This window comes from Protopterus annectens, chromosome 10.part0, assembly GCF_019279795.1.
Source record: "Protopterus annectens isolate FY-2018-M chromosome 10.part0, PAN1.0, whole genome shotgun sequence".
In the NCBI taxonomy this organism is placed as follows: domain Eukaryota; kingdom Metazoa; phylum Chordata; order Ceratodontiformes; family Protopteridae; genus Protopterus; species Protopterus annectens.
This window is the reverse complement of record NC_056744.1, coordinates 649884157-649905648: the sequence shown is the minus strand read 5'-3', so window position 1 is coordinate 649905648 and position 21492 is coordinate 649884157. Positions and strand designations below refer to the sequence as shown.

At 39.7% G+C, this 21492-nt stretch overlaps 1 protein-coding gene across 1 annotated transcript in view; it reads left to right on the top strand.

Annotated features, from left to right (window-relative positions):
- The window catches only part of TTC4 (tetratricopeptide repeat domain 4), a 331051-nt gene extending 318202 nt beyond the window's left edge, over positions 1–12849 (top strand). Inside the window, exons 9-10 of the mRNA XM_044085498.1 lie at positions 11191–11273; positions 11863–12849. Of these exons, the coding sequence (XP_043941433.1) occupies positions 11191–11273; positions 11863–11965 (186 nt within the window). The 3' untranslated portion in view covers positions 11966–12849. The remainder of the gene's footprint in view (positions 1–11190; positions 11274–11862) is intronic.
- The last annotated feature ends 8643 nt before the right edge of the window (positions 12850–21492 follow it).

Below are 21492 nucleotides of genomic sequence, written 5' to 3'. Positions count from 1 at the left end.
AAGCTTTCTTTGGAGAGACTATACAGAAGATGGTGAAACACCTTGAATGCTAATCCATGCAGATCTCTGATGTTGAGAAGAGGCATTGCACTTTGTTGGAGATGAGTACCCCTGTTCCTTCTCCAGTAATTGCTGACCTTGAAGGTTTTTAGGATACCTTTCAGTCCAACTCTTCTCCCCCAATTCTCAACCACCAGCTCCCAAGAGACCAGACAGGTTTTGCAAGGTGCCTCATGACCTAAATATTTATACAAGAACCCAGTGGCAGATCCCCTCTGCAGTATCTCTTCAGGTAAGCCATCTAAATGTCTGCCCAGTGTAAATGCCCTATCTACTGACAAAGATAGTAAGGCTGTGGATAAATGGGGAAAGAAGGTTCACACCTCTGCTACACCTTTAGGGCAATCAGTTAGCAGACTCAAATGACAAAATATTTGATCTGTCTTTTATTCTTTAAACAAAGTTAAGTTTAAGCATCAGATTTGGAGCTTACTATCCCAGGCAACTCAAATTGCCAGACAAAATATTAAATGCAGTTACAGTGCCGTAGATGCTTCTAGGGCAGCTGCCACTGGATCTGTTATTCGCAGATGTGCATGGTTTCGCAGTCAGCCTATACCTGAGGATGGTTATGCCATGTCTTGGGAAAATGTTCCGACTCTGAAAGGCATGCTACAATATCCTCTAAACCTAAAATATCCCTTCTGACCCCCAGGTTTACACAGACGCCTCAGATAAGGTGTAGGGGTCCTAGAGAGGATCACACTGTGTGCAGGAGAAATGGTGACCTCAGTTCCTGAAGGAACTTCTCAATCTGAAAGAAATGAGGGCTCTTCTGCAAGTCTTCCAGATTTACGAAAAGCCCACCTTTGGAAAACCGAGCCACTCCTAATGTAAGCAGACAATGCCACAGTCATGTGGTGCATAAACAAACAGGGAGGTTCCAGGTCTTACAAGCTGTGCAGGTTAGCATAGGAGGCATATAATTTGGCAACCCAGATGAACATGCTTACAGCCATGTACATCCCTTTTCAGGACAATGTGCTAGCAGGCTCCCTAAGCCACTGCTTGGAGGGCCCCCAAGAATGGACTTTGAATAGAGAGGTTTTCCAAACAATCACCCTGCAGTGGGTCAGTCCTCAGACTGCTTTGGTTTACTGACCAACCATCAGATCCCCCAATTCTGTACCAGGGACCCTTGCCCTACAGAACCTGGAGGACAGATGGCTTCTTTCAGTGGACAGGGAAGTTCCTCTATGCTTTTCCTCCTCTGCCTCTTCTTCTATAAATTCTTTCAAGGCACAAAAGGAAGCACCCAGACTCCCTTTACTTTGCATCATTATAGCTGAAGCAGCATTGGTTTCCCCTGGATATATGGGAAGAGACTAAGCAAAAGATAATAACTGAGACACGAAGTTATGTTTTGTGGATATGGATAGCAGTGCACAAGTAGTGAAAATGTTTAGTCCCTATAGTTTTATGTACAGATCAGGCATAAATTATCAACCAGAGGAGAAGTTGTGGAAAGAAATATTAATAAAGATTTGAAGGATTTTATGGGGTGGGGGGCAGTCAAGTAGGATAAGTTAATCCTTCCAATAGAGCAAGGTGGCTTGGGATTACCTGATGTGAAGGAGGTATTTTAGAGCTATACAGTTAAGGCTGCTGTACATAGCCCAAGCAGAACGCTATAAATCAAAGCGGAAAGGGATGATGATGATGAAACAGGGAGATGGTCAAGAAACAAGGAAAAACTGGGATTTTGGATACAGGCCTTTAAGGAGAATAACAATTATCATACAGAATATTATATCCATAAAGTAGAGGAAAGTATTCTCAGAACTAAGCCAACACGGGAATGGAGAAAGGAGATTCTGACGATAGGGATGACTGCAGTTAGGGATATAGACAATAGCAGGCTGAAATTTATTGGAGAAAACTGGCAAAAGAACCAAGGTATTCAGAGCAAGTAACTAGAGAAGGAAAGATGATAGAATGGGAAGATGCCAAGAATTTATTTGGACTGCAGGTTAAAGATTGCCTTTCCTATCTGGAATTGATATCAGACTATAGGCAAAGAGAACGAAATATGGGGGGTCATAAATGAAAGACCAGCACTGGCAGAGTTTTTAGTAGAATCTAGAACATAAGTTGCCATTAAAAAGGGAATAATTAGTAGAGCATATAAAATATTGCATGATAACTATAAGAATCAGAGGAGGTTAGAAAGGAACGGGAAGAGAAACTGGATAAGCAATTCACAAAGAAACAATGGGAGGATATATGTATGTCTCCTAAATATGCAGCAAAATCTAGAAGATTTAGGATTTTTGCCTGGAAATGTTTGCATAGATATTTCTATACCCCAAGTAAACCCAGAGAATTTTTCCTAAGGCAGACAGCAAATGTTGGGTGGGGGGGTGACTGGGAAGAAAGAGGTAATTGGGAACATATTTTCTGGGAGTCTGGTGAATTGGCAGGATTCCCTCTGAGATGCACTGTTGGAGATGCTGGATGGCTAGATTGGTCTGCCGAGGAAGATGATTTCTCTGAGCTTTGATACAGAATCAGAATTGCCTAGGCGTGGTAAGGCCTTGCTGTATCTAATAGTGATACTAGAATAATACTAGAAAGTGGAAATCAAAATCTAAACCAACTATACTAGAAGTAGTGAAAATAGTAACAGAGAGAAAACAACTGGAATTGAGACCTTTAGAAAAGGGTAGGAGCAAACTACATAGGAAAAAATGGGAGTTGTGGGAACAATACATGCAAGGGAGGAATGAGGTTTAAAATGGGGCAGGACTTAAATGAGCCTTGTAATGTTTGACTGGAAAGGATTGGGTAGATTATAAATGATTGCATCTGGGAGTGTGTCAGTATGGTTTGTGATGTAAAATGCTTACAATTAGAATTGTCAGTATGGTTTGTTTTCATTTATACAAATGTAGGATTGCCTTGTGTAGTGAGTGATGGTTTAATAAAGATGTTTCTTGTTTAAAAAGAAAAAAGGCAAGAATTGAATAATTTATGTAATGATGTTTAATTTATATGATTTATAGCAATATATGTGAAGTACGTTTGTTATAGTGTGATTACTTTTATATGAATGTAAGTTTGCCTGTCACAAGTGCTAATTCAGTAAAGGTGTTTGAAAAAAAAAAGTCTCAACAACAAGTAATGTTATGACTCCGTCATAGTCCATGTTGGTATGAACGATTTGAGATGTTTCTTTCTGGACTATATGAAGAGAGACATGACTGAACTCTCGGACTATGTATCTCAGGCAGGTATGTCCCTAGCCTTAAGCAGTATTTTACCTTCACCTAAGATGATGCCTCAATACAAACAGAAGATGATCAACTTCAGTAATTGGCTTTGTTTCTGGTGTCATTCTAAGGAGATCCAATATCTGTCAGCCTGGGATGACATGATCGACAGACCTTGATGCTTTGCCAGAGATGGTCTTCATCTGTCCCCCCTGGAATTTCGGCTACTGGCGAAGGCTCTTATCTTTTTAGGCAGTATCTCGAGGGCAAAATTCATGATGTAAAAACTCCATCTAAAAACAACCTCAAGGTTATGCTGCTAAATGCTAGGAGTCTTAACATGAAACTGCACTCACTGGAAGCAGTCCTCACCTTGGAAGACGTAGACATTTGTTCAGTCATGGAGACCTGGTTCAAGGCTGTGGAGATCACCCCAGCCATACTGGGGTGCATCTCCTTCTACACATTCAGACCACAGGCAGAAGGTGTGAAAACTAAAGGAGGCGGTGTATTAATATTCATTAAAGATAAATAAACCTCCAGTCTGGTTAAACAGTATGATTCTCTGGAGATACCTCAGGTGCAATCAACTGTTGGTAGGACACCTGTTCAAGTCATTGTCATCCAAGGGACCCTCTCCATGAATTAGGACACCCACTCTGCTTATTTGGATTTAGTTGAGCCTATCAACAAACATCTGAACACTATAGTTTTTGGGGTACTTTAACTATGCATCCATTGACTGGGTAAATTACTCTTGCTCAAACTCACTTGCCCAAAGGTTCCTCGACTTCATTAACTCCAGTGCCCTGGACTAGCTGGCTGACACCCCCACAAGGGGTGCCAACATCCTGGATCTGGTGCTCACCAATATGGGGGACCACTGTAGCAGCCCCACTGTGAGATCTTTCCTGGTGAGATCTGACCACAAATCAGTCTCATTGAAGTGACTAACATGCCCCACCCCCCAGCAGCAACTAAACTGAAAAAAAGTCTCCAAAGCAGATTATAACTTCTTAGGATGGTATAAGTAACTTCACTGCACCTCTCCCCTCAGATGGAACTGGCAACTCTGCTGAGTTCTACACCAATGCTTTATGCAAACGTATGTAGAATTGCATTGACTTGGCTGTGTACCTGATAGGACCAAATCACAAGGAAGAGCAAACCTGCCTGGTGGACAACAGCCATTAACAGGCTTTACAATAAGAGGAAGAAGTTGCTGCGTAAGAGTAAGTGGGAGTGAGCCCTAAACTGGAAGCACTCCCTCCTCAGCTTAAACAAGCAAATAAGACTTCTTGTGAAGTCCTCCAAAGCAAACTACGAATCCAAATTAGCTTCCTCAGCTAAGGTCAAACCATAAGGCATTCTTTATTTACATTCGTAACCTAAAAGGAAAGACCCAGGTTTGTGACTAACTGGTAGTTAGATACCACATGCACTGAGTCTGTGGACCTAGCTAAACTGTTAGCTGACAGGTTCTGTGAAAAATTCACTCCCCTGTCCCCTCCACACGTACCCCATGACATTCCTACCACCTGTTCCCCCCCTGCATTGTATCTCTAAAGAGAAGGTCATAAACGTCCTCTCTCAGCTCAAAAATATAGCATCTCTGGGACCTGATAACATCCCAGGCTGCGTCTTGCACGGGCTCCAACAAAACTCATCAACACTATTGGGTACTCTTTGCAGTCATAGTCTAAGCACTAGCTTTGTTGCAGCTGAATGGGAAATGGCCACCATTATCCCCTTGTATAAAGGTGATGCTTCCACTGATACTGGGACTACAGACCTAGTAGTCTGATTAGCCTCATCTGCAAGGCCATGGAGCAAATCGTCATGGACCTTATCAGCAAAGATATAGGTAATCTCCAAACAGTTGACCCTACTCAGTTTGGATTTGTCAAAGGGAGATCATGCCTGTTAAATCTGGTGGACTTCTTCAAGACAGTCACCAAGGCCCTGGGCGAGGGGAAATCTGTGCATGCAGCCTACCTAGACTTAGGCAAGGCTTTTGACACTATCCCCCACTCTGGCATCATTGACAAATTCACCCAGCTAGGTATCAACCCCTATGTCATTAGATGGGTCGCTAACTGGCTCACTGTTAGAATCCATATAGTCAAAATAGGGGAATCCACCTCCAACAGCAGACCTGTAATCTGTGGTGTTCCACAAGGATCAGTCCTGGGACCTCTACTGTCTGGAATCTGTTTCTCTGAAGTACAAGCAGAACTAAAGGCCTGTGGTTGGCAAAGCTTACTGATGACTGCAAACTGGGAGCAGTCATAGAATCTCCAAATGATGATAGCATCCTGCAAGTGGGCCTTTCACAAACAAATGATTGGTGCCAAAGTAATGGCCTTAAACTCAATGCAAAAAAATGTGTCATCATCCCTTTCGGTAAGAGCAATGTTCCTGCTAACTGCCACATCAATAGCAACACCCTAATCTTAATACGCACTCAGTGGCAAGAGACCTGGGCACACAGGTTGACAGCAACCTTAACTTTGATCACCATATCTTCACAGTGGTAAGAAGGGCATTCTGTGTTGCTAATCTCATACGTAAGGGCATTGCCTCCAGAAAAAAAAAGTTATAACCTCCCTGTACTCTTCCCATAGGACTTTCTTCTGTCCTATGTAGATCATGTGAAATCACTGTCACTTTATTCTGTTTCATACAGACTACCCAGAGGTAATGTCTGCCTTGCATATAAGGCAATCTCTGACCCTGCTTTATTGGAAATGCATACGCAAGTCAGATGGTACATGGGTTACTTGCTCTAAAGACCTTAACCTGGTATGTGACATTAATAGAACCCGCTGGAGGGACAGATTTGTCTCGCAGAGATTGCCACACTTTTGGAACAGACTCCCACTTCATGTCAAACAGAGCATCTCATTGGCCCTCTTCAAACGCAATCTGGACGATTGGATGGGTAACCATAAATTCACCCCAGGGGTTACACGTGTGTCCCTCTTGTACAGGGGTAATAAGTGCTGATCATGGAAATAAGGGTAGAACTTGGTTAGACTTGTAAGGGCCCTAGGGCCATTAGCCTAGTAACTTCCTATGATCCTCTGTTTTGAGTTTTCAATCATAGTGGATTTTTGACCGTGTTTTAATGCAGTCGAGGTATTTACTTCATTGCTAGTAACTTTGGTTGTTTTGGCATCATTCTACCGCCGTACTCTTAGAATTCAAGATTGCGAGTGAAATCATAATTACATATTACTGGGGATGGGCTGCAGGAGCCAGGCATTTGGCTATATAGGCTATATGCCTCCATCTCAAATTTGTATTAGACCTTGTAGGACTGGCACCTTTCCTTGTGGAAGGTGTAAAGCTTGCAAACATATTGTATCTAGTTTTTCTTTTATTAATGGTATTAGTTTTAGTTCTATCAATTATTTTTGTTGTAACTCAGTAGGTGGTGTTTATGCTCTTTGCTGTCCTTGTAATAAATATTACATAGGAGAGATGAAAAGAGCATTTAAAATCAGACTGCTGGAACATATAAGGGACATTAATAATGTCAACATGGATAGTCCTGTAGCTTTGCATTTTGCACAATTTCATCATAAAAGTAGTGTGGGCTTAAAAGGTACTGTTTTAGAACAAGTTAAGGTGTCTTTATATTGTAATGTGGATATTAAAACTGTCTTATTACAGAAAGAAGCTTTATATATTTTAAAGTATAAAACTATGTCTCCTTTTGGGCTCAATGAGGAGTTCAATTGGAAGGCATTGCTTAATTAATTGTTTAATTGAATGATTGTATAATTATTCATGTATATAAGACTTGGTGCTTGTACATATTTTATTCTCCTTGAAGGCTTTGGCTGAGACGTCAGAGAGATTTTAATAAAACCTTGGTGGATACTGTGTTCGTTGTTTTGTGCTTTTGGCTGCTTTCGTTGCTGGTTTTTGATGTCTTCTGATCCACAGTACCATCTTCCACGCATATTTAGAGAGACCAGAGAAGGAAATCAAATGTCTCTTTTCTTGTTAATTCAGCCAATCCAGCTGATAGAGGTGAGCGCTCAACTTCCCAGAGACTACCAATTGAAAATAATGCTGTTTGGGAGAAGTGGGAGGAAGAAAGACGTTTGCGGTCTTCTAACCCCTTCTCTTGTATTGGCAGGAAGGTTCCCTTGTCTGTAAGTACAGAGAACAAATTGCTGTTTGAGGAACTGGAGAAATTAATGTGGAAAGAGACTGCAGTGTATTATATTTGCGGTCTGCAAAAGTATGTTGAGACAGAAACAACTCCGAGAGGTCTCAGAGTCTTTAAAGACCCGTCCACTCCGTTTGATCTTTCTTTAGACTCTGACTGTGTTTTTCAGAAGAGATGGGTCAATGCAGCACATGTTTGTGTTACTGAGTGGTTGCACATTCTCATAGAACGTGACCAACTTAAACAAAGGGAATTGTGCAATAACATTAAAAAAATGTATACTGATCTTTCTAATTCTGTTCCGGTTACGACCTTTGATGAGTTTTTAAAACAAACCAACATGAAGCTTAAAGATTATGAAGCTATATTAATTGATCGGAAAAAAGGAAAATTGCTTCGTGACGTACGTGACTATGAAGCCAATCGGGCTTTCCTGTCAAGGGCTCAACGTACGAAAACGCGTAAACAGGTTAGGTTTCAGTCTGGCAAGAATGTGAACAGCTCTTACCATTCCTCAGCCTCGGAAGGTGGATATACTTCTTATGAAGAGGACGGCTATGAGTCTGATTTTCCAGTTCTTCCGGCGGCCCAACAGAGGGAGAATTTTCGTTCGACATTTCGCGGAGAGGCTGCTACTCCCTTTCAAACCCACATGGACAGAAACGGACTTGGGACCAGTCTTCAATTCCAGGTGGGCAACGATTTGGACAAGGTGGACTTAAAAGGGGTAGACGATAATTTTAATTTGAATGTTCCTAAGAATTCTATGCTTCTTAATTCTTCTGAATATGTTATAAATTTGTCTGATTATGAGTTTAACAGTGTTGAGATGTCTGCACTCAATAGGGGTTTGAAATTTATCCCCACTGTTGTTACTCGTCTTCATGAACTGCAGAAAGACATGTATGTATTTGGTAGGAAATTACAGCTTAAATATTTTTTTAATAATCTCTCTATGTCTTCATTTTCAATGGATGATTTAAACAATTGTAGTTCCTGTGATAGTTTCTTTTCATGTTTTTCAGACGAGGATGTCAATGCATATTGTAAAATAGATACTACTAGTGTACCTACTCATAGTAACTTTATACCTAATAACTTAAATAGTGAGATATGTCAGTTTGTTAGTTTAGTTAATTATTTTACTGAATTAGATTATAAGAAGTACATGAGTAAAAAATCTAATATTAAATATAATTTACAACGCAATGAATGGCAAGCTTTATTAAATCTTGGTAAAATGAGTGATATTATCTTTAAGCCATCTGACAAAGGCAACAAACTGGTTGTAATGCGTTTTACTGACTATTTATCTATGTGTATGGAACATTTAGATGATAGTAAGACCTATAAGGTGGTGGCTGCAGATGTATATACAAAATCTATTGAGGAATATTTGGATTTGTTGAATAAAGGGGTTAGATTAGGTTATTTTTGTTCAACTGATGTTAAGAAAAGGTTTCAGGTAGAAGGTTCAAAAATGGCCCTTTTTTATTGTTTACCCAAAGTATACAGAAGTCTTTCTAGGCCTCCTGGGAGGCCTATAGTATCAGGCTCTTATTATTTTTTGCACAATTTAGGAATTTTTTTACATCATTTTTTGTCTTCTTTTGTTTATAAGTTACCCTCATATATTTGTGATGTTTTTGATTTTTTAGAAAAAATGAAAAGGGTAAAAATAAATAAAAGAATGATTTGGTTTACTATTGATGTGAAGAGCCTTTATACAAATATAAAACACCATTTTCGTATAGAGGCTATTAGATATTTTGTAGGTGATTCTCCAGCTACAGAATTTATTGTTGAGTTGCTTTATTTTTGTTTAACTCATAATTTTTTTGAATTTAATGATGTATTATATCAGCAGTTACAAGGCACGGCCATGGGGGCACCCTTTGCCCCCTTGTATGCTAATTTATTTATGGGTTTGTTTGAGTTGGAAGTGATTTATAAGCATAAGTTCTTTCATTCCCATGTAATTGCATACTATAGATTTGTGGATGATTTGATATTTTTGGTTGATGCTAATAAAAAAGATATTATGGATTTTGTTAATGATATTAACAATAACAGATTTGCATTGAATTTTGATGGTTTGGTAATGGGACATGTTGTCCCATTTTTGGATGTTAATCTGGATATTTCTGATGGTAGGAATATTGTTACTTCAATAAATAGAAAATTTGAAGGAACAAATTTATACCTTCATGGCACTAGTGGACATCCCCCCCACACTGTAGATGCGTTACCTTATGGGGAGATGCTACGTATGTATAGACTCTGTAGTAGGCCTGATATTTTTCAGAATGAAATTAAGTCTTTGGTAAATTCTTTTGTGAATAGAGGGTATAGTAAAGAAATTTTGAGTAAATGTTTTGATAAGCTAGTAAAAGGTGTTAAGTCATCTGATTTAGGAAATGGTCATAATTTTTATAATAAAATGGTTAAATAAGACAATGTTATTGATTATGGGGAAAATATGTATTTTGTAACTACTTATGGATGTTTTACTCATCAATTTCTTGATATAGTTAGTAGATTTTGGTCCTTTTTATATTCCTCAAAAAATGTTCAACAATGGTTAAATGTGAATTTGAAATTTTCTTACCGTAGGGGTAGAAACAGAAAAAATTTTTTAGTTAAAAGTAAATTTAGTATGCCTCCATCTCAAATTTGTATTAGACCTTGTAGGACTGGCACCTTTCCTTGTGGAAGGTGTAAAGCTTGCAAACATATTATATCTAGTTTTTCTTTATTAATGGTATTAGTTTTAGTTCTATCAATTATTTTTGTTGTAACTCAGTAGGTGTTATTTATGCTCTTTGCTGTCCTTGTAATAAATATTGCATAGGAGAGACGAAAAGAGCATTTAAAATCAGACTGCTGGAACATATAAGGGACATTAATAATGTCAACATGGATAGTCCTGTAGCTTTGCATTTTGCACAATTTCATCATAAAAGTAGTGTGGGCTTAAAAGGTACTGTTTTAGAACAAGTTAAGGTGTCTTTATATTGTAATGTGGATATTAAAACTGTCTTATTACAGAAAGAAGCTTTATATATTTTAAAGTATAAAACTGTCTCCTTTTGGGCTCAATGAGGAGTTCAATTGGAAGGCATTGCTTAATTAATTGTTTAATTGAATGATTGTATAATTATTTATGTATATAAGACTTGGTGCTTGTACATATTTTATTCTCCTTGAAGGCTTTGGCCGAGACGTCAGAGAGATTTTAATAAAACCTTGGTGGATACTGTGTTCGTTGTTTTGTGCATTTGGCTATATAGCATTGGCTGTTTAAAACACTGGCACGACTGTGCAGACTAAGTGGGACATATGTCTGTGTGCCATCAGAGACCTTTTTTGTCACTTTGTCATTCACGAAAAAGGCTTCGGACAAGGAGCAGAATTTAAGCACATTGAAGAATGTCTCAGTCAGTGATTAGGTGTTTTAAAGACAGGGAGGAGTCTTCCTGAGAAGAAAATGGTTTTATGAACACTGGGAGAATTTAAGAATGCACTAGACAGGCAAGAGTTTCATTGAGTAACATAACAGCAGTTTCACTGAGGGGCATGAAAATGTAAACTTGAAGTCTTATCAGCAGGTTTTCATTAGTCCGGTGTTTGTGTGCTGGCAAACTATAAAGATGAATTGTTTTATTTTTTTTTCCTGTATTAGTATATCATTCCCCTAGTACACTTGATGCTGATTATTTTTGCACTCTGTATTTTTTACAGCTTTACTTTGAAGATGTAGAAAGAGAAGAAATGTATCAGATTAATGCAGGGCATACACTGCTGCAGGTGTTACAGCATAAAAGGTGAGCTTGATTTTACATTGTCATGGTTTGTTTACTACACAGTTAGTGGTAGGCATCCTATAATTGCAGGGCATCATAGACTTGCAAATCTGTTCTGATTCAAGCCGCATCTTCTGGGGCTGTGTAATCCAGTCCGGGAGTGGCAGTCCTTTCCATCTTCCAAGTAGGACATATTTTCTGTATTTAGTGGCAACTTAGGTCAGTTAGAAGTACTTTCTAGTATCTCGTGGCACAAATATTGAGTAAAATAGCTTTACCAGTACAAATACTGAGTAACCTGGAGCACTGAAGCAGAAGATCTCGTACGTACAGGACTGTACTCAGCTGCTTTCTGTCTATGCTGTGATAAGACCTGGTTTTGGATTTCTTCCTTTGACACTTAAATCATATACTATAGGTAGTGTGGAATGTGGTACTAATTTAGGAAATTAGAAAACAACATGAGGTCAATGAGATGTCATGGGAGAATACTGCTTCCTCTGTAGTTATCATTACCAAAGCAATGATGTATAGAGTTCCAGTCCTTTGTGTCTGTTTAATAAACCTTTTCCCAGTGTGTTTCATTACTAAACTTTTTTTCTTTTTATAGGTACTTTGTGAGAAATGGTACACCAAGTTTTATAGTATTAGTTCGAAGCTCTCCTTTTCTAAAACAATATCTGACTGGCAGAAATGTGCATATTGTGAAATAAGATCCCACTGCAGAACTTCTCTTTCTTTTGGCTCTCGTCCATATAACAAGGATGGAAGAAGTAAGAGAACCGCCAAATGTCTTTTTGCATAGTGAAGAGCAAACATCCCAAAACTAAAATGAATATTAGCACTTTACTGTGTCATGCAGTCCAACACTTTAACATGTTAAAGCTAAGAAGAAATGGCACTTCGAGCTTGAATAATTAGATAATTCGAACAAGTAAAGGGGATCACCAACTGGGCAAGTCCAGAAACCAGCAGAACTTTAATGCCTCGGCAGATTGCTGGAGTTCCAACATACTTGACACCTTTGATGTTTTTTTTAAACAGTATGCATGAGCAAGAGCCTGTGATGCATTACCTCAACTCATATTAAACTGTGAGCCTGAGAGCATTAACTGTGTAGTAAAACTTACTTTCTGTGGAGAGTGTAATTTGGAAATGTAAAAGCAACTGAAGTTTCCTGTTGCATTACTAATTTCACACCTGAAGGAGACTGTACATGGATGTTTGCAAATGGTATATGTCAGATCCACAGAGTGAATATCTTATCTTTTTTTCTCCAGTATATGTATTTTTTTTAATTTATTGAAGACATTTTTAAATGCAAAATCTACATGAGTATAACACAAAGAGCAGGCAAAATAAAGTAAGTGTGTAGACATATGTACAACCTGTACAAAATAGGCATTAAATAATATTTAGCCTATAAAACTGGACATTTTCAGATGCTAATTTATCACAGACTGTTTTATTGAAATTGAGAACATTTTTTTAAAACATAGCAGAGCTACACAGAGATGAATGATCCATGAATCCTAATGGCATTCTGTTGTGTCTACATGTATGTATGTATGTGTGTGTGTGTGTATATGTATATATGTATATATATATATATATATATATATATATATATATATATATATATATATATATATATATATATATATATTGGTCTAGGACACATGCTCGACTAGCATATGTATGACTCACAAAACATCGAACACACAAGGGGGGGCTTTGCCCCCCCTGCACCCCCTACTTTAATATTCTCACTCCGAGATTGCACTACAGTGGGGAAAAGGGAATTTTCCCTTACCCGCACTGTAGTCCGATCTACGAAACAGGCACACATACATGGAAGCGCTTTTCGATGTTAATCGCTTTCGTGTATGTATGTTCAATGTTTTGTGATTTTTTATATATATATATATATATATATATATATATATATATATATATATATGTTTGTGTGTATATATATATGTGTGTGTATGTAATATAGATTCACTTTATGTGCTCGAAATCCTGAAATATCGAATTTCAGAATCTCGAGCCCATAAAGTAGAAAACCTAAAACACCGAACACTCAGAAAAGTGAAATTCAAAATTAAGACTTCTGTACAACACACACACCACGCACATACACACACCTTCCTCCCCACAAACAAACACACAACCCAATCCTAACTACAAGCAGGGAGTGTAGGGGGGCTGCACCCCCACTTAAATATATCCACTCCAAGGTCACACTACATACACAAACACAAAATATCACCATACAAGCTACATCCCCCTCGCAAACGCACACACACCACAGTAACAAAACACACACTACAGCACCTACCCAAAACCCTTAAAACTTTATAAACACTTACCTATTGTCCCCCACCAATTATCTATAGGGAATAGATCATCACTGGTCTCTCAAAGGGACAAAATACAGCCTCCATGGGACCAGATAACATCCCAAGCTGCATCCTACTTGAACTCTGGCATGAACTATGAGCACCATAAGGCACCCTATTCAACCAAAGCCTGAGTACTGGCTCTGTCACAGCCGAGTAGAGGACAGCCACTATCATCCCTTTACACAAAGGCCATATTGGAAATTATAGACCCATCAGCCTAACTAGACTGACCTGCAAGGCCATGGAATGAATCATGGACCTCATTAACAGGGACACTGGCAACCACAAAACACTTGACCCCACAACAGTTTGGCTTTGTCAAGGGGAGGTCGTGTCTGTTAAATCTGGTCGACTTCTTTGAGACATTCACCAAAGCCATGGATGAGACGAAGATGGTGCACACTGCCTACTTTGAACTGTCCAAAGCCTTTGACACTATTCCACACTCGGGCATAACAGATAAAGTCTCTCAGGTAGGCATCAATCCATATGTTACCAGATGGGTAGTAAACTGGCTGACTGCTAGAACCCACCTAATCAAAACAGAGGAAGCCACCTCAAGCAGTAGACCCGTAACGAGTGGCATACCCCAGTGATTGCTCTTGGGGGCCTCTGTTATTCGGGATATACTTCTCTGAGGTGCAGGGCAAAACCACTGGGCTATGGCTGACCAAGTTTGCTGGTGACTCCAAGCTGGGCATAGTCATCAATTCACCAAGTGATGTGGATGTCCTCCAAGATGGTATCACAAAAATGACTAGTGACTGAAGCATGGTCTCAAGCTGAATGCCAAGAAATGCATCATCATCCCCTTTGGGGAGAGTGACGTCTCCACATATCACATTAATAACAACATCCTAAGTACACAAGCAGTCATGAGGAATTTGGGCACCCAGGTTGATAGCAACCTGACTTTTGGCCCACCTTGTAAGAGCATCTCATCCAGGGACAAAGATGATGACATCCCTGTATTGTTCCTTTATAAGGACAAGTCTTGATTACAGCACCTCCTTCAGCATGCACCTCACAAAGCACATGCAGCAGCTGCAGAGACCACAGAGGTTCCTCAACAGGAAAATCCAGGGCCTCAAACAGCTGCCCTACACAGATAGGTTAAAAGCCTTGTCCCTCTACTCAGTTTCATACATAGTCCTCAGAGCAATCTCAAACCCCACCTTGATGGGACTACTGCATATAAAGCACGTTAAGCTCCACTCGAGCAACCCTTATGCGCAACCTCAACCTGGTCTGTGATATGAATAGGACTTGACAGGACAGATTTCTGCCCCTGAGACTCCCCATCTGTGAAATGACTCCCTCTCCACACCAAGCAGAGTACGTCATTATCCCTTTTTAAGCACAGCCTGGATAACTGGATGGGGAAACAGAAAAACTTCCCCTGGGGATTCCACCTATTTCCCCACTGGACAAGAGCTTTGGGTGCTGACTTGTCTAAACATGGGGTAAAGTATTGGCTAGGCTTATAAGGGGGTCACAGCCAATAGCCTAGTAACCTCTTATGATCCTAAATCCATAAACACAGCTCAACACACCAGAACCGCTAATTCAAACATCTCCGAAATGCGAGATTTTGAATTTCGCGCTTCTGAGTGTTCTGTGTTTTAGGTTTTCCACTGTATGGGCTCGAGATTCTGAAATTCGATATTTCAGGATTTCGAGCATATAAAGTGAATCCTGTTTTTATATATATAATACACACACACACACGTGTGTGTAGATAGATAGATAGCAACAACCAGGCCAGATTTAGAAGCAATATATTCTTCTGAACATATAACAAAAGGCGTTATTTATATTTTTATGGAATCTGAATGGTACAATGTACTGTTTGTTAATCCAAATTGATTCATATGAGAATTTGAACATTTTCCCTAACATGCTGTAAGATGGGAATTATTGCCATTAGTATGGGATATTCATTTGCAAGTTTGCATATTTGTTTATTAAAAAACATCCCCAGCCATAATTTCTAAGTGAAAAAAATATTTTTGTGATCCATAACTTTGAGCATGGAAATTGCTCTTAACGTTCTTAGATTTTTGTTAGTGTTTGTTGGGGGAATGTGTAGAATTACAAAGTTCCAGTTTATGATATTTTCTTGGAAACATATATTCTTAATTTTGATTGTATATATTTCTATATGCAATTTGTATTCAAACATTTCCAAAAGGTGTGTAAAATAACATTGTCCATTACTGCAAGTGTTCAAGAAATTAGGAAAATAAAAGACTTTCATGGTTGATATAGAGTGAATTTCTTGAAAAATTACTTCATATGAGTACTTTACAGAGATATATTCACTATAAAAGTAAAACAAAAATAAGAGTATTCATTGATTGTGAACAAAATACAGGGGGAAGGGTACAACAGACATTCTGATTAATGTGAGGACACTGTCAGAGTGCAGAGTGACTCCCACTTTTGCAGTTAGCACAGTCCTCTTAAGACCAGCAATACAGTTCTGTGGTATCGTAGGTTCATAGGTAGTTACTAGGGATGAAGTTCAGGATACCTTTAAGGATCCTAGCCCAAATTCCTAACTGATTCAAAGCACTGTTTGAAACTTGCTGTAGGTCGCACAGTAAGCAAATGAAGACTGAGGGAATCGAACCCTGTACTACAAGACACAGCTTGTTAATAACTCATAGTCTGGATCCTTTGCACTAACTGCCAGACAGATGGAGGTAGCCTAAGTATAAAAACACGCTAAAAGTTTTATTATTTTAATACCATATAACTGTAAACTGCTGTTCATATCCATTCTTTTTTGGATTATGTACCACTTAGTGATGTATAGAAAAATCGGCTGAAAAAGTATGTTTTATTCCAGGAAATACCAGATGTACACAAATTTCATTGTACTGCACAAATATGTCCTTTTATTTTCATTTGCCATTTGTTTAAGTACTCCTTGTAATTAACAACTTTTTCACATCATTTTTCAAAGTACCTATTCCCTGCACAGTACAGTCCATGATTGCAGTCTGTGTTAACACAAGCTGCTATCGTGAGTATTGTAATGTTATGAAACTAAAGTATTGTATTAAATGTGAAGAGGTGAACATTTCCGAATGCTTTCTCTGCATGCATATTGTTGTACTTTAATACTTGGAAAACAATGCCAACATTAATAAAAAAAAAAAAAAAAAAGATTTGATAAATTGTAACATGTAAAGTGTACCTCTGAAGCATTTTCATCTTGCAAGTTGTTTGCATGTCCAGCCACCATGGAGTTCTTTGATGGCAAATTTATGAGAGCTACCCCACCCTTTCATAATTTTGGCATATTGTGTTACATGCTCTATTTAGCAAAATGTGGAGGGTCCCTCTACCACATTTATTTCCCAGCTTTGTAGAAATAGGTTAATACTTTGAAAAATACATCACAATTCTTAGACTTTAGTTGAGGATTTCCTATAAAATTATTTTCTCATTGTATTCTTTATGTATGATGCAGAAACCATCTTTATTTGCTTACAAAATGACATCAGAATCTGCATGATTCCTTTTGACCAGAATTGTACAATTTATTTTCCAAAATTGGTTACAGTAGAATTCCAGAGTTGTTTGCAACAAGAAGAGAGCAGGAAGAAGTTTCTGTTAAAATATTCTTTGTGTTGCTTAAGCATATGCATTTCATTATATTTTATGTTGTTGTAGTTACCTAATCTTTTTTTACATTCTCACCAGATGAAAACACAAGCGCTACGGCGGTAGCGTTGTTACCTCACAGCAAGAAATTCTCCCGTTCAGTTCTCGGCTTGGCTTGGGGGAGTGCCTTCTGTGTGGAGTCTGCATGTCCTCCCCGCAGTTGGGTAGCGTTCGAAAGACATGCATGTGTAAATGAGCGTGCCTTCGTTGAAAGTTGGGTGTCGATCTGGCACCTCTGTGTTTCGTAAAAATCTACTGCCAATCATTAGTGGACCAGAGTTCCGCTGTGGCGACCCCTTACCGGGAAAAGCCGAAAGACAAACAACAGCAACCAGATGAAAACACAAGTAGTAATCAGTGTAGTTTTAATTGATGTTTTCTTTGTGCACTGAAATGGATTAGGTATGTATTCTGTGTGGTTTTATTGGCTCAAAACTCAGAAGGGGCTAAGTTGCTCTTTCAAACTCGTAAAAAGAAATCTTGCAGCTGTAAATGATTTAATGCAGTAAAGTTCCTGAGCTATTGTCTGTAAGAAAACGGAACTGCAAGCAAACCACTGTGACGCTGTCTTTTTTCTTCTACGAGCCACTTATATTTTTGTATTTCCAGCTTTGATAGCGTAACAAGAACTTCATGATGTTCATCGTGTTACACTGCTGCAGTCATCACACCTGGGTTATCCTACCGTCAGGCGGTCCCGCAGTCGTCCAGAGTTCCAAAGTCTTGGTCCGGCGTCGGGTGCTGTCGCTTCTTCCCTGACGTCAGTGTGCCAGGGGTATATAATATGCATCCGACGCCTTTTTCTTCAGTCTTTCTTGCCGTGCGGTGCCCGAAGCAGAAGCAGTTCGCAAGTGCCGGTCGGCCGACTCCTGAGATTTTCGAAGTCAAGTTTCAGATCTGAAGTATTCAATAAAGCTAAGTGCCCCGTTGGGGAAACCTTTTTCTTGCCTCAGACCAATGTCAGAAAAAGTTAATAATTGTATTTCTTGTGGGAAGCAAATACCTCATAAGGACTTCCACTCTTAACTGTATTCCATACCTAGACCCTGATCATGACGTCACTAGTTGTCGATTTTGTGCTAGATTTAACAAACGCACTATAAAAAGACGTTTTGATTTTGCTTTACACTACTTTGGCCGAAGGTTCAATTATACCATGCCGAAGACAAGGATAAAGACAGACATCCACAGTCCAAAACCGACGACGAAACCTCTTCTAGGCCAGTCGCCGGTTCTCAGCGAGGCGCTTTCGCAAACCCTGACACCCGCTACCTCAGAGCCACAGGCTGCTTCCGACTCCCACATGGAGACATCTAGGCCTCTGGAAACTCAAGGTATTGGGCCTATGGAAACTAATCCCTCAGATGGGTCCAGAGCCGCTGAGCAGCATCAGCTTCTGAGGGTGTTTTCAGACCTTCATAACTTACCATTAAAACAACAGCCAAGACAAAGGTACCATTAAAGACAAAGAAACAAGTCCAGCATTCTCCTGGACAGTCCTCCATGCCTAAGAAACAGATGCTTAAAATGGCCGAAGACCTCATTACTCTAATCAGGGGTTCCCATCCCCCCACTGAGAAAAGGTCTAGGCAGGATACAGACTATGACACCTCTGATCAGGTTTCCATTTCCACTGATTCTTCTTCAGACCAAGGATATTCTCTGCCCCCCTATGAGGACTCTGATGTTGAGGAATCTATTCCTTCAGCTTCTCCTCCTGAGGATTATTCTTTTGGGGAAACTTTACATAGCATGAGGGAGCATTTCCATTGGGAAAGTCAGGATTACTCAGAATCCAAGAAAAGGCTCAGGGATTTCCTCTTATTGCCTCAGCACAGGCCTCTGGCTATTCTGCCTGTGCTAGATATTGTGGTTGATGTGTTCTCTGAATCCAGCTTATCTCCTGACTCTTTGCCCCCTGCTCCAGCCAAGCCAGATAGGTATTATAGAGTCCCTGACTCTCACAAGTTTCTTTACAAAAACCCTTCTACCGATCCAGAAACTATTTCCCAGGGTCCAAAAGGGGTTAAGGCTTCCATTGCAAAAAATCCAGTACCCTCTGACAGAGAATCCAGAGCTTTGGATAGATGGGGGAAGAAAGTATACACTTCTGCAACTTTAGCAGTAAAGAGCTTTAAATTGCCAGTTTCACATGCTTAAGTACCAACAATATTTAATGGCTCAGTTAAAACAGAAAATGCTTGCAAGCTCAGAAGCTCCTGATTGTAAAGAAATGCAGGATTTATTGCATGCAGTTGAACAGGTGGGAAAACATACTCTGCAATGTGGTTTTGATTCTTTAGAGGCCTCTTGTAGAGCCACAGTTACAGGTTCTGTTATTCGAAGACATGCTTGTTTAAAAGAACAGAGTTTACCTGATCATGTTAAGGCAACATTATTGGATGCTCCTTTACAGCATGATACCTTGTTTGGTGTTAAGGCAGAAGAGGTGTTAAAGAAAATGGAGGATAAAGCTAAATCTATGCAAACAGTCAAGGATTTCTTACAGGTACAGCCACCTCGGTTTAGCAGAAATTGGCCAACAAAGAATTGGTCCTTTCCAGTGTCTAGACAGGCCACAGAGAGGCAGATACAGACGCCCAAGAGGCAGATCTCAATCCCAAGGCTCAGACAGACAATGACAGTGGGGCACCTCAACCCCAAAAGGAGGTGAGGTCAAGTCTCAACCTTACAGGAAACAGTCACAATGACTTTCCTCTGCGTACGCCAAGCACGTCCCTTTTGGAAGCCCCCTTAGGGGGAAAACTAGCACTTTTTTCTCAAAACTGGCAAACAGTCTCCCAAGACAAATGGGTCCTGAATGTTATGTCTCAAGGTTACAGATTCCACTTTCATACTTTACCAAAGCTAAAAGGAATGCCAGACCTGCCACAAAATCAATGGGCAGCGGCACAAAAACAAATTTCATCCCTCATGGACATGAGAGCTATACAAAAAGTACCACAACAGGAACAAGGACAAGGATTTTACTCAAGACTCATTCTGGTCCCCAGAAAGGACAAAGCCTGGAGGCCCATACTGGACCTTTCAATTCTGAATACTTGCCTAGATATTCCGAAATTCAAAATGTTGACATTACAGCAGCTTCTACCCATGCTGGGCAAGAAGGCTTGGCTTGTTACTCTGGACCTCAAAGAGGCACTTGCATGTCCCTATCAGACAAAATTGCAGAAGATACTTCAGATTCAAAGCTTCTCTACTGTGCCCAGGGTCTTCACAAAGTGCCTGGCACCAGTAATTGCCTTTTGCAGACAAAAAGGATTTCAAATATATCCATACCTGGAAGACTGCTTCATTCAAGCAGAGACAAAGGACATTCTTCTAAAGCATCTGGTGTTTGTGAAAAAGTTGCTAATTTCTCTAGGGTACACAGTAAACAAAAAAAAGTCAAAACTAGTGCCCTCACAACAGATTACATTCCTGGGTGCCAGCTTAAGTACAACGGCCCAGATGGCCAGACAAACAAGTTCAACTAACTCAATATTTTCAATTACTGGCAAAAAAGTCCCATCTCCCTGCAAGAAAAATTCTGCAGGCCGTGGGATTCATGGCATCCTGCATACTACTAATACCATATGCCAGACTGCATATGAGGAAATTACAATGGTACCTAAAAAGTGTTTGGACTCAACACTCTCACAGTTTAGAAGCAGTAATTCCAATGATTCCCTGCCTACAAAAGGAGTTTCGATGGTGGGCACAGGCATGTCACCTAAACAAGGGTCAGCCTTTTACCCAACCCACAGCCAGGCAAACTCTAACAACAGATGCTTCGGATTACGCCTGGGGAGCACACATGGCAGGAAAATGCATTTAGGGCAAGTGGACCACAGACCAGATGCATCTTCACATCAATCAAAAAGAGATGTTGGCTGTTCAAAATGCCCTAACAGCTTTCAAGGACCTTCTACATCCAAGACAACTATTACTAAAGACAGACAACACCACAGTAATGTGGTACATAAACAAGCAAGGGGGCACTCATTCTTATCCCCTATGCAGGCAAGCCATGACCTTGTGGAACACAGCTCCACCGTACCAAGTTCACATGCAAGCACAATTCCTGCCAGGAAAGAAAAGTCCTCTGGCAGACTACCTAAGCAGAAATGTCATGGACCCTCACGAATGGAAATTGAATCCAC